This window comes from Rhinolophus sinicus, linkage group LG06 (genome assembly GCF_036562045.2).
Source record: "Rhinolophus sinicus isolate RSC01 linkage group LG06, ASM3656204v1, whole genome shotgun sequence".
Lineage (NCBI taxonomy): Eukaryota > Metazoa > Chordata > Mammalia > Chiroptera > Rhinolophidae > Rhinolophus > Rhinolophus sinicus.
Genome location: NC_133756.1, coordinates 39,382,547 through 39,396,753, shown reverse-complemented (window position 1 = coordinate 39,396,753; position 14,207 = coordinate 39,382,547). Strand labels below are relative to the sequence as shown.

The window sequence follows — 14,207 nt, the reverse complement described above, 5'->3', positions numbered from 1 at the left end:
AACAAAGAAAGCCAAGTCATATTTTATTGGTAGTGTTTTCTTTCAGTGGCACATAAAATGGTGACTCTTAATAATTGATGGCACTTTATATTTAGTGAAATATAAAGATTATAGACTTATACTATGAGATACTGTATTTAACATTTAATACATGATAAACACATATCCTCTGAAAACTGTGCAAGTAAATCAGTGAATGCAAAGCAATAGCTACTATATATCTTAATTTTTTCTTGGAAAGAACCTTGAAAAAAGAAAAATATATATATATCATAATTAAGTGTTGCAGACAAGTCACTTCTAGTTTACCAAATAATTATTTTCATATAGACAGGCTAATATATAAATAAAAGTGGGACAGACCAGTTCTTATTTCAATTTATTAATGTTAGAAGAGAACTCTGACAAATATTTTCTCTAATTATTAGACTTTGATATGAAGACATTTCACATATGTGCTTATACCAAAATAGGGACACACAACTTGGAATTCAGCCAATTTTTATTTTCTTGAAGCTATTTATCATCTGTATATTTTCTCGGTCTTTGTAGTCTTCTGGCTCCTTCCTGCTGTCTACTTTTTGGCTATTTATTACTTCTCAGCATCACCACGAGTACATGGACAGAAAATAAGAAATACAAAGTAAAATCATCCATCTGGTAATTTAACAGTTCTAAGGGATTAATAAGAGAGGATGAAAGTAATGTCCCAAATGAACTTACATGATTATCAGTGAATCTCAATTATCCCTACCATCTTCTCCACACAGATACTTGAGTTGTGTGTGTATGTATGTTTTCCTATGAATGGAAATTTAGGTAAGATTTTTGAGATACAAACACATGCTCAAGTTTATAAGGATAAAATAACCCATATACTCTTTTCTGTTTCATTTTGGTAAGATCAATGAGACAGATTTTTATCAAGTTTCAGACAATCATAGTATTTTAAGCATTGATTTAATCTAAATTTATCAGCTATGAATATGTTTTTGAAAAAGTATTTCTACAGTATTCCTACAGTGTTTTGAAGACCCTACAGAATGCCATTTTTATTAGTTCATCTGAATAGAACTACTAAGTTTGAGGAAAGAGCTGCCAGTAAACACTTAGAACTTTGTTGGAACCAAAACCTAAAAGATAAAAAAACTCTAAAGGTATGTTTAGAAAATTACCTTTAAAACTACTATAGTATTATGTGAACAAAACAATGCTCCATATATCCATCTTTATTGCAAGAAAAATTAAAAGTGATAAACATCCAAAAAATATCCCTTTTCTTAACTTACAGCCTTCAAATCCTAATTTTTATCATAAAATAGTTTTTCTGTGTTTGTTATTAATCTTATGCTACAGCAATTATGTTAATATGATTTTCATTAATTCACTTCATTGAAACAAATACAAAATTCTACAGAAAACTGTATTTGCAATCTTGCTCAATCAAGAAAAGCCAAGTATACAATACTTAAGATGTCTCTAAATCAGGCTGTTTTCTCCTCAATTTCTAGAAAAATTTGCTCCCTATAAGTTATCATGTCTTCCACATCTTTGTAGACAAGCATTTCTTCAATGGACAACAGCTTATAGTTATTCAGGCTGAATTTTGACTTGTTTTGTACAGCATTTAACATCTTTATGGATGTTGTAACTGAATCACTCAAAGAAGAACAAACTGGGAAAATACGAGCATTCCACAAACTCAAGTATGTCTTGTTTCCAGAGAACAGTTCCTCTGTAACTTGAAGATTCCAAATATCTAAGCATGACAGAAAACAGACTCCAAAGAATTGAAGTGACTTTATATCTGACAATGTTTTAACATTCTTTTTCAACGTGTCTTGCACTCCAAATGCCATAGTTGAATACTTTAAGTGTCCATTCATCTTTAAGCTTAAGGAACACACAAAAGAATATGCAGGCAGGACAGCTGTTGTTGTGACATAAGAACCACTAATAATGCAGTTTTCTCCCACTGAAACGTCAGGCCCCAATCTGGAATACTCCACAACTGAGCCAGGTGACACAGAACATCTTGAATCCAGTATACTGTGAATGATACAGGATGTGTTACCAGAGCATTTGGGTATTGCTGGAAAGATGCTAAAAGCTATGGACTGTAAGCCAAGCTCTGACTTCAGACTGCTGTCTGAAGTAAAGTGAAACAAATATTCTTCGGTTGTTCCAATGTGATAAAATTTGGAGTTATTAAGAACAACAACATTTAGTGATGTTCCTTTAAGAAGATCAAATATTCTCTGCCTCATGTCTACTAACTGTGACTCTTCTTTAGTGACATTGGATGTGTTTCTGATATACTCCACAGTTGCTCCAGGTCCCAAAGCCTGTAGGAAGTCTCCATAGGCATCTATTTCACAGTTCAGTGTACCTATTTTTTCATAAAAAGCAAGTAACTTTCTTGCTGATTTATGATCCATGTAAAATAGGCTATCTGTGTAGACATACTCATGGTCTAATATAAGAGAGGTGGTGTCACCCCCAGCAAAGTCCTGTTGAGAAACATTTCCAGGTCTAAACACAGCATTACATTGATGCATCTTTTCCATGCTGGGCTTATGAAGGAAACGATGGCAACACCTGTATTCAAGGTCTCTATGTTCTAAACAATTAAATGGTTCTAAGACAAATACTCCATGTGTGGTGCCTATGGTCAAACTAGAAGGATGAGCTAAAGCAGTAAAGCCAGGCTTGTCAAACCTAATAAACTCAGATTCTCCAACACTATAAAGTTCAATATCATCTGCACAGGTAACCAGAATCCCAGGATTCATGTGTGAGGGGAAATCAATGTACATGGCTAGTTTTAATTCTAACATCTGATAAATGGGGTTACCAAAAGGTAAAGCAGTGAAAATTTTCCCCAGAGCACTTGCATTTGGAAGGCGTTGACTGTAGCCACCTATAAAATTAAACAAAACAACTGTTTTAAAATGTTTGCATGATTTAAAATGTGTACAAGATTTTAAAAATCCAGGGGCATCAGTTGCAACTCAAAATTTCTCTGAAGATATTTAATACAATGCATTACTGTAACTCAGGAACAAATAATAAATTCCAGAGTATAAATTCAAAGAGCAATTCTGTACCACTTGATATATCGTAGTTTTAAAGATTCTAGATTAGGAAATAATTCTAATATACTTTAGAGCATGTTAATTATTTTGAATCAACTGTATAATTTGTAAAAACGACCAGGGGCTAAAACATCTACATTTTACACAACAAATTTCAACCATATTTAAATTCCTACAATAAGAATACACTCCATGGGGGGAAAAGTCACAAAAAAACTAATATACCAATTCCAACGTTATGTATTAAACAGTAATTTCCAGATGCAATGTCTTTCCTCAAATTATTACATATACTTAAAGTAAAGGTGCATTTTGTTAACAGTATTTTAAAATTTATGCTTCTTTTTAACTTAAATAGGCTTTTCCCTCTAAGGCGAGCCTTATGGATTCTTAATTCCTTGAAAAGTGTGTTCTCTTAAGTGCATTAAATTGCTCACATCATTTTTATGTTAAGCAATTATGATGAGAGGCAGTATTATATAGCAGAAAAAGTCAGATAAAATTGGGTTCGAACTGGTTCACCACTTTTTACTTGTTTATCTTTGGAATCACTCTAAATCAGCAAATGTAGACTAACACTTGTCTTATCATGTTTTATGAGATTGTGTAATACATGTAAAGGATTAGGGACATAGTACATTGTCCAACGAATGAGAGTTAATACTTACTTTCTACTTTTTCCTTTTCCAAAGAGTAGCCAATAGTAAAGTTTATCATTATTGGAATTACGTATTTCTAATTATATATTTTCTGGTATCTAATTTTTAGTAAATTGATAACAATATAATACTTGTTCTGGAATAAAATTACAAATTTGATTTTTGAAAAAAATTTTTTACTTTACTTTCAGTCAGCTTTAAAAAACGAACCCAGATGCTTTTTTTACTTGTTATCATTCATATACAGAATCACTGTTCTGTATATGAATAAGAAATGGAGAGTGCCTTTGAAGCCATGCTGCCACAATATATACTTTGTTCTGATATTATCTTTCTTACTTTTCTGCTTTAAAATGTCTTTTTTTGTGTGTAATTTTCCTTCATATATTTTCTTGTCAACTCCATGTTTTGTTCCTCCACTCTTTTTTTTTTAAAACTCCTTTTAAGGACTACAGACTTTGGCTACCAATAATCAAATAAAAATGCATGACATAAGGTTTTGACAAAAGTGTGGTAATCTCAGTGCTAAACCAGCCTCTCTTGTACAGCAAGAATCCCTCCTAAACCACTATCAAGAAATATTCACATTTTGGTGAGTTCTGTCTTAAGGAAATAATTTTGTATTTACAAACCAAAACCAGCATCTATGAAAAATTGATGATGTATGTGATCTACAATTGTAAGGATACATTTTGTGAAAAACATTATGCTACTTACAACTTAAAAATGTCAAGAAAAGCAAGTGATATTTATTTTCAAAGCACAATAATTCAAAGACCAAAAAAAAAAAAAAAAAAAAATAAGGAAAGTATTTGCAAGAGAGAAAAAAGTCCCTAAGCCATCAAAGGCAAAATCCTGAAAAGAAAACTCAAAATGGATTAAAGACTTAAATATAAGACCCAAAACCATAAAACTCCTAGAAGAAAATATAGGAAGTAAATTTGCAGACATTACCCTTAGTAAAATTTTTACTGATATATCCCCTTGGGCAAGGGAAACAACAGAAAAAATAAACAAATGGGACTAATGCATCAAACTACAACGTTTTTTCACAGCAAAGGAAACCATCAACAAAACAAAAAGACATCCTGCTGAATGGGAGAAGATATTTGCCAATGATACATCTGATAATGGGTTAATATCTGAAATTTATAAAGTCATACACCCAAAAACTCAACACCCCCCAAAATACCCCAAACAACCCAATTAAAAAATGGGCAGAGGACCTGAATAGACATTTTTCCAAAGACAGCATACAGATGGCCAACAGACATATGAAAAGATGCTCAACGTCACTAATCATCAGAGAAATGCAAATAAAAACCGTAATGAGATAGTACCTCACTCCTTTCAGAATGGCTATCATCAATAAATTAACAAATGAGTGCTGGTGAGGATATGGAGAAAAGAGAGCCCTTGTACACTGTGGGTGGGATTGCAAATTGGTGCAGCCACTATGCAGCCACTATGGAAAACCGGATGGAGGTTCCTCAAAAAATTAAAAATAGAACTACCTTATGACCCAGCAATTCCCCTCCTGGGTATTTATCCAAAGAAATCCAAACCACTAATTCGAAAAAATATATGCACCGCTATGTTTACAGTGCTATTCACAACAGCCAAGATATGGAAACAACCGAAATGACCATCATAGATGATTGGATAAAGAAACCGTGGTTCATTTATATAATGGAGTATTACTCGGCCATAGAAAAAGAATGAAATCCTACCATTTGCAACAACATGGATGGACCTAGAGGATATTATGCTAAGTGAAATAAATCCGATGGAGAAAGACATACTTTATGATCTCACTTACATGTGGAATCTAAAGAATAGAACAAACGAGCAATCAAAACAGAAACAGACTCGTAGATACAGAGAAAAAACTGATGGCTGCTAGATGGGAGGCGGGTGGGGGACGGGGGAGAAGGTGAAGGGATTAGAAAGTACAAACTGGTAGTCACAAAACCATCACGAGGATCACCGCATAGATTGTGTAAATGCCTGACCACTGCCCTGTACACCTGAAGCTGATGCAGAATAATACTGAATGTCAACTATAATTAAACACACATATATACACGCATGCACACGTGTGTGTTTCTGTGTGGGGTCATGGAATGTAAAATATAGCACAGAGAATATAGTCAATGGTATTGTAATAGCTATGTATGATGTCAGAGGGGTAGTAGACTTGGAGGAGTGGGTTATCACTGAGTGAAGGGTGTAAATGTCTAATCATTATGTTGTTTTTGTACACCTGAAACTAATAAAAAAAATTAAAAAAATGTAAATTATTAAAGTATAACTTTACCAGAATGAATTAATAGGATGGTAAAAGAATTCCATTTATCTCCATATAGCTTTTCCAAACATCGAAGGGCACAAAGTGTCGATCCTCCATTTCCTTAAAGTTAAAAAAAAGCACAATTTATTTCATAAAACCTACTGAATTGTGTGATTATGGTAAATCTAGGGGTTTTAACTTTGAGGATATGACTTTTGGCTGTAATTAGCTAGGCAGAGAGCAAAAATACAGGCAAAAGAATCAAATTAAATACACATTTCATGGCAAATAAATAAATAAACAAAAAATTAGTAATGAAATGAGCTAATCTTTTCCTGAAAACTGTAATACAAAAAGAAGAAATGATGAAGTAGATAATCTGCAACACTAGAAAACTCTAAGTATATACATTCATTTGGAGTCACAAATTGCAAAACCCATTTAAATATTTGTCCCATATGACTTAATCAAATATGCAAGTTACATTTGCTTTCTAAAAAAGTTTTTAGAATCTGACTTCCTAAAAAATATCTTAAATTAACTACCATTTACTAGTTACCTTGGGCAGATTATTTAATTTTCTGTGCCTCAGATTCTCATCTATACAATGGGAATCATAAAGTACTGACTGCACAGTTGTGAGGATTAAAACATTGGCTAATTAGAACAATGCCGATGTCAGATACAGATACTCTACCCTGGCATCAAGGGGCTTCAGTTTTAAATATTACATGGAAAATAGGCCCCACAAAAACAGCATGGATTTTTATTTGCAATGTAAGGTCAAAAAGCAAATATGACTTAAATTGAATTTTTTAAATTAAATATCTATGATACTTAAGCAATTACACTCTTTTGCATTCTGTATTGCAGTCCCAACAAGTCTAGCATAATTTTTTTTTTCTTCATTTGCTCTCTTCATGTCAATTTTTGAAGAAACTGCCGAGTTTGGAGGTACCTTAAAGCCTGATAAGGCCCAAAAGATTATTTATCATCTGAGTAAATTTTATTAAAACTAGTAAAATTTTCTTTTAAATAACATAACATTCTGGAAAGTTTTCATATTAAGTCACAATGTGTAAGAAAGTTGCTATGCCTTTTATCATTCGTAAAAAACTAGAGAATTTACATTAAAATTTTTAAGTTTGTAAAGACTATGGTGAGAAGATATACAGCTTATAAACTATAAACCACAGGAAAACTTTTCTTCAATGATTACTCTGCCCAGAATCTATTATACCACATAAATCGGACCATACACGCATACCAATTTTGGCTCCAGCAGGATCGACAAAAACATGATATTGAACTCCAAGGGGTAACTCCTTTTTTTTCAGCTTTTCTGACAGCTGTTGCTTATAAGCAAGTTCCTGTTTTTCATCAGCTGCTGTTATTGCAACAATGTCCCAGAACTCTCCAGCTGCCACAGGTTTGCCTACATGAAAGAAGCAAGGAAATGATAAATATTATCAGAATTCTGTTACAGGTTTACGTATTTAGAAAGAGGAAAGAGGTAATATTATCATCTTCATGAATGTATCTTCTGCTTTTGCGAATCAGGGAGTAAATAGTGGTCAGTTAGCATGATTCAAAATAGTTCTAATGAGGATTGTTCATAAAGTCTATTTTTTTTTTTTGCTTTTGTTTTACTTGATCCTTTTATGGTCTACAAGCCCACTTATTTAGATATTCTGAGCTTGTAATGTTTCTTTATTAAGAAAACTACTTTCGACTTGCTAAAGATTACCTCAATTCTTAAAATAAGAGACAAAGGAACACATAAATGAATCTCCAAGTTTTGAAAAGCAATGTTCATATATCAGGACCATTTAGTGTTGGTTTGCTAAGAAAGATTCAACCCAAGGATCCATTCCTACAATGCTGCGGTTTATGAATGTGGGTACTTTTATTTTTTATTAGGTGAGCCACGCAATTTTACAAAGGCTAATGGAGTATGATATAACATTCTGGATCATGGAAAAGTTCCCAACTCCCTGATGAACTCTTCATTACAGAACTCAAAACACATAGTTTTCAGAATATCTAAATGAATGGGCCTAGAGACCATAAAAAGGAGCAAGTGATCTAAAAGAGAAAAAATACTTTATGAACAATCTTCATTAGAAATATTTTAAATCATACTAATTGGCCGCTAATTATTCCTTAATGCTCAAAACAGACTGAACTTTTGGTAGACCGTTGGAAGCTTTTCTTTACTGGTAAACAAGATGAAAAGGGTTTATATTAGTTGACAAACAGGACTTGTCAGCTAGAATAGTTTTGAACACTGTCATCCTTAGTATTTCCTGTATTCTTAAAGCAGTAACTTCATAAAAAATATAACCAATTTTATCAGACAGTTGTACAGGGAGTGACAAGTGGCATAGCCCTTAAAAAAAATTTCGATACAAACCCTCTTTTTCATTTTTAATTCGTAATTCCTTCATGCTTTATTTTGTTTATTCTCAGTAAGCGTTCACATTACAGAACGAATTGGTGAAATAGGTAGGGGACGGGGATGAGAGAAGGCTAAAATCACATTGATAAGGATCAAACACCATGCTTTATATCTTTTAGATTTATTTAAAGTAACTTTCGTTAAAGAGCTAACCAAATGCATTAACTTGTATTTAGAGCTTCACTGGTCATGTTAATAATTTTCTTCTCTCTCTCTCTCTCTCTGTATATGTATGTATATGTGTGTATATATGTGTATACGTATGTAACTAGAAACAAAGTTAAAGAAAGAAACAAGCATAACGGAAAGACAGCACAGTGACAGAAAAGAAAAAAAAAAAAAATCAAGAGGAGTATTAGCTATGCCTGGGCTAGTGTCCTAGGCCCACAGGTGAGACGCAGACTGGAAGCGATAGCCCAGAAAATGTCCCGGCACGTAAAAGGCCCCCCTTCTCTATTTCTGGGAAGAGCTGGGGTTCCTCCGTTGGTACCTCTCAGCTCTGAAAACCTCCGCAACTTTCGCTGGGTGGCTTCTCGCAGAGAAACGCTTGGAGAGGCACTTACAGCATCCATTACCCCACCTTTTCCGCGGCTGGCTGAAAACTTCCAGGTACCCCGCCCCTCAGCACAGCACGCATGCGCCCTGGAATGTAATACGTCCTTGGGTCCGGTTTCGCCTGTCCCGCCCCTTACGTACGTCACTGACGTAACCACGCCCCCGAAGCTTTCAGGCCTGCCCCGGGAAAACCATGATGGGGTGAGCACAGAGCCCAGTTTCCTTAGCAACGGTCTCTGCAGCAGAGCGCCACCTAGCGATTCGTTGGCCTGTGCCGGGTCTGGCCACTTGTTTCCAACTCAGAGGCCTTGCAGATCTGTTGACCCGGTGAGTGATTCGGTTGGGAGACAAAATTGCTAGAACTGACCCGCTAAGGCGAAGACGAAACTACAACTTAGCTTCCAGCTTTGTCTCGAAAGGCGAAGATTCGTCTTTTCTGACTCTTTCATCTAGGAGCAGTTCCCAAGGACCTCTTTACAGTTAATTCCTCCCCCGGTGGTCATCTGAAGCCTTCTGTCCCAGGTCCTGATACACACAGTATGAAGGCTTAAAATTTGTATTCTCTTCAGCAACCTCAGGTTTGTGGCTTCTTTGCCTTTGCAAGTTCTTAGAGAGTGAGCCTGCCCACCCCTTTCAGTTTTGACTTCACTTCATTGGCTTTTGGAAGTTGAATATAATTTTGCAACCAGGCTCTTCACATTTGTGGTATTTTAGTTATTTCTCTAGCATCCTTTTATATATATGCATTAATCAAGAACTTTCAATAACATTCCTGGGAATAAGTCAGCCTTATTAGACATGCTTTTGGTAGGTTAGCTCTATAAATATTTCTCTCGTAAAGCACCAAGTTCATAATGAGTTTTATATATGAATCTCTTCCTCTTCACACATAAGGAATTTATGAGTCAGAATTGTGACTTAGTCAAGATCTCACAATTAGTAGTGGAGAGAAGATTTTATAGCAAGTTATTTCAATCCCAAATGTATAGGTCATTTTACCACCCCCTGTGATTTGATTTATTTTAGAAGACTGTCTTCATTAAAGTCTTTATCAGGAACATAGGCATTGGAGGCCCCAGAGCTTTTGCATGAACTTGTTTGTTCTTCTAAAGACTTGGCCTGTTATTTAGTTCTGTACTTACAGAGAAAATGGTTGGATAAAAAGGGAGATTACACTTTCATAGTTTTATTGCATAAGACAGGTTTTTTTTTTGTTAATAAAAACGATACATTCTTATTAAGAATGTTTAGAAAATAGAGAAGACTTGAGTGAGGTAAGAGTGAGCAAAAGAGAAAGTATTAATAGCAAGGGAGAAGTTCAGAGAGGTGACAGAAGCCCAAAGAAAGGATTTTATTTTTTACTGAGTGCAACGGCCATTGTAGGGTTTTGATGTGACTTGCCTCTTGGTTAAAAAAATCACTCAATAATGTGAAAATAGACTGTAATGAAGGGTGGGGTAAGAACGGAGACTTGTTTTCTGTTTGTTGGCTACTAGAGTAATAACAGGTATGACTTGGTGAAGGCTTGGCCAGGATGGTAACAGTGGGGATGATGAGAAGTTGGTTTGATTCTGGATATGTTTTGAAGGCACGATCAATAGAATTTGCTGTGGAATGTGAGAGAAAGAGAGGACGCAAAGGTGACGGCCTGAAGGATAGAATGGCCATCAATTGAGATGAAAATGGCTATGGATGAGGAATGTTAATAGAGTAGTAGGGACACTCCAGAATTTGGTTTTGGACATGTAGAATAACCAGGTGTATGTGTATGCAGTGTGTATGTCATGCAAGTGTGTGTGTGTGTGTGTGTGTGTATGCCTGCCTGTGTGCATTATACATATGAGTCTGGTGTTCATGAGAGAGGTCTGGGCTAGAGATACAATTTTGGGAGCTGTCAGCATATAGATGGAGTTAATTTTAAACTGTGGCATTAGATGAGGTCCCAATAGAAAAAAGGTCAATAGAGACTGTATGCTCAGGGACTGTACATACTGATGAGGTAAAATCAACAATTACCCAAGTAAGAACATTTCAGATAGTGTTAAAAATTGTGCGGAAACTGAAACAGGATGATGTAATCGAGGCTATCACACAAAATATTAAATACAGCATTTTTAGACCTGGCAAGGAGAGCCACAAAAACAGGTTTTATTTTTTCCTGATATGATTAGATTACTCCCATAAAATGTGCTGGAAATAAATATACCACATTATCAGGTATGGCTTTTGGTTTTTCCTCTTTTTGGTTTTGTCAAATTTTTACTCATTAATTTTTAAATAAAAAATGAAAAAGAAATGCATGCTATATGAGTGGGAGTAAATTTCCTTGGTGGTTGATTGCAGGGGGTAAAAAATCTAGAGGTTTTATTTCAGTTTATGTTTAATATAGTCAAACACTGTGATTCTTTAAACAGTCATAAGCTACAGCAACCAAAATAAAATGTGCCAATATAGCTAAATAGTAAACCCATTATTCTGTACAAGTAAAACAAAATGGAAGTAATATGTTTTATACCTTAGATTCCACATTTTAAAAGGGACATCAGACAAAATGAACTATAATTTGTTGAAAAATGATATTGTGTGGAAGCATTTGGGCTTTTTTTCTATGGGAGGATAATAGAGAGTATCTGAAGAAGTGCCATAAAGAAAAGTGAGATACATTTTTGAAAATTAAGGTATACTTTATATACCATTAACCTCACTTACTGTAAGTGAACAATTTAATAATTTTTTTAGTAAGTTTACTGAGTTGTGCAACAGTCACCACAGTCCAGGTGAAGAATATTGCCATCGCCCAATTAGGACCTTGTGCCCATTTACAGTCAATGCCAGTTATGTTGCTTTTATTACTGTAGGCAGAACTACAGCTGTTGTGTGGAAGTTGTAAAGAAGCACATTAATTTTTTTTCTTCACTTTCAACTTTTATTTTTCCTTCTTCATAAGAAGAAACTGAAGCCAATGAAGAGGATTGTGGATTAGGGACCATGAAGCTCGCGGTGCATGGCTTAGTTCCTGCTAGGGCTTTGATCATTTCCATTTTTTGTGCTTCATCTCCGTTTAACCACTGTTCCTCCTCCTACTTTTCCTGAAATGTAAAGCAAAAATCTGTTTTCACTGTTCCCTGTATTTGAATTTATTTACTTAGCTAGCTTGTTTACAACGTATTTCTTCACTATTCTTTCCCATTGATCTGTCTTTCTATTCTTTTGAAAACACTACACTGTCTTTACTACTATAGCTTTATAATAAATCTTGAAGTTGTGTAGTATAATTCCTCCAATTTTGTTGTCTCCTTCAATATTGTGCTAGATATTGTGGGTCTTTTTTGCTTTGCACATAAACTTTAGAATTGGTTTGTTGATACTGGTAAAATAATTTGCTGAGATATTATGTTATATAGTATTGCATTGAAAGATCAAGGGGGAAAAAATTGACCTCTTTACAATATTGAGTCTTCCTAACTCTCCATTTATTTAGTTCTTTGATTTGCTCATCAGCATTTTGCTGTTTTTCTCCTTTGGATCTTGTACATATTTCATTACATTTATGCCTAAATATTTTATTTTGGGAGGAGTTAGTGTAAATGATATTGTGTTTTTCATTTCAAATTCCACTTGATTGTTGCTGGCATATAGATTAGTGATGGACTTGTGTATTAACCTTGAACCTGCAATCTTGCTATAATCACTTATTAGTTCTGGGAATTTTTTTTATTGATTCTTCTGGACTTTATGCGTAGATAATCATGTCATCTGTGAACAAAGACAGTTTCATTTTTCCTTCCTAATCTGTACACTTTTATTTCCTTTTCTTGTTTTATTCCATTAGCTAGAATTTCCAATACGATGTTGAAAAGCAATAGTAAGATGATACATCCTTGCCTTGAACTTCATCTTTGTGGGAAAACTTCTAGTTTCTCTTCATTGAGTATGATGTTAGCTGTAGACTTGTGGTAGATATTTTTTATCAAGTTGAAGAGCTTCTCATCTATTCCTAGTATACTGAGAGTTTTTATCATGAATGGGCATGGGATTTTGTCAAATCCCATGCCCATTCAGGATATATATCTATTAATATGTATCTATTAATATGATCATGTGGTTTCTTCTTTTTTTTTAGCTGTTGAAATGACGAATTACATTAATTGGTTTTTGAATGTTCAACCAGCCTTGTGTACACGGGATAAATCCCACTTGGTGGTAGATGTATGATTAATTTGACAATTAATTTTGCAAACTTTTGCAGTGATGTTGCTAACCATTTTTGATATCAGAGGGATTATTCATTATGAGTTTATACCAACTGGTGAGTTAGCCAACTTTACTATTTGGAAGTGCCGAAAAGGCTGCATGAAAAAGTGAGATGAAAACGACCTGAACTTTCCTTCAACAGTTCATGACTCTTGCATCACAACAATGTACCAGCTCACATGGCACTGTCTATGAGGGAGTTTTTAGCCAGTAAACAAACAACTGTTGGAACACTCTCCCTACTTACCTGATCTTGCACCGAGAGACTTCTTTCTTTACCCGAAGATACAGGAAATATTGAAAGGAAGACATTTTGCTGACATTCAGGACATCAAGTGTAATACAATGACAACTCTGATGGCATTCCAGGAAAAGAGTCCCAAAATTGCTTTGAAGGGTGGACTAGGTACAGGCATCAGTGCATAGCTTCCCAAGGGGAGTACTTGGAAGGTGACTATAGTGATATTCAGCAATGAGGTATGTAGCACTTTCTCTCGGATGAGTTCGCGAACTAATTGTCAAACCTTGTATACTGTTAGATTTGATTTACTAATTTTTTTTCAGGACTTTTGCATCTGTTTTCATGAGAAATATCGGTCTCTTTTCTTGTAATGTTTTTGTCTGGCCTTAGTATAAGGTAATGCTGGCTTCATCAGATGAGTTAGGAAGTATTCCTTTTGCTTCCATCCTCTGGAAAAAACTGTAGAGAATTGATATAATTTCTTCCTTAAATTTTGGTAGAATTCTCCAGTAAACACATCTAGGTCTGGTACTTTCTATTTTGGAAGGTTATTAGTTATTGATACAATTTCTTTCATAGATATACACCCATTAAAATTGTCTGTTTATTCTTGTACAAATTCTGGTGATTGTGTCTTTTAACGAATTGGTCACTT

General features: G+C 34.6%; 2 protein-coding genes across 3 annotated transcripts in view; one reads left to right on the top strand and one right to left on the bottom strand.

Moving 5' to 3' along the window:
• On the bottom strand, nt 1–9,139 carry FPGT (fucose-1-phosphate guanylyltransferase). 2 transcript variants are annotated; one of them, XM_019743778.2, is made up of 4 exons: nt 8,993–9,139; nt 7,312–7,479; nt 6,072–6,164; nt 1–2,920 (listed from the first exon to the last, which is right to left on the bottom strand). In XM_019743778.2, the coding sequence occupies exons 1-4, from the start codon at nt 9,072–9,074 to the stop codon at nt 1,485–1,487; spliced, it is 1,779 nt and encodes a 592-aa protein (XP_019599337.2). In that variant the 5' UTR covers nt 9,075–9,139; the 3' UTR covers nt 1–1,484. The 2 variants fall into 2 exon arrangements, with proteins under 2 accessions (XP_019599337.2, XP_074191051.1); XM_074334950.1 differs by having other exon boundaries at nt 1,757–2,103.
• A 115-nt stretch (nt 9,140–9,254) lies between these two features.
• LRRIQ3 (leucine rich repeats and IQ motif containing 3) overlaps nt 9,255–14,207 on the top strand; it is a 144,727-nt gene continuing 139,774 nt past the window's right edge. Inside the window, exon 1 of the mRNA XM_019743761.2 lies at nt 9,255–9,384. The gene's annotated coding sequence lies outside the window, so the exon portion shown is untranslated. The remainder of the gene's footprint in view (nt 9,385–14,207) is intronic.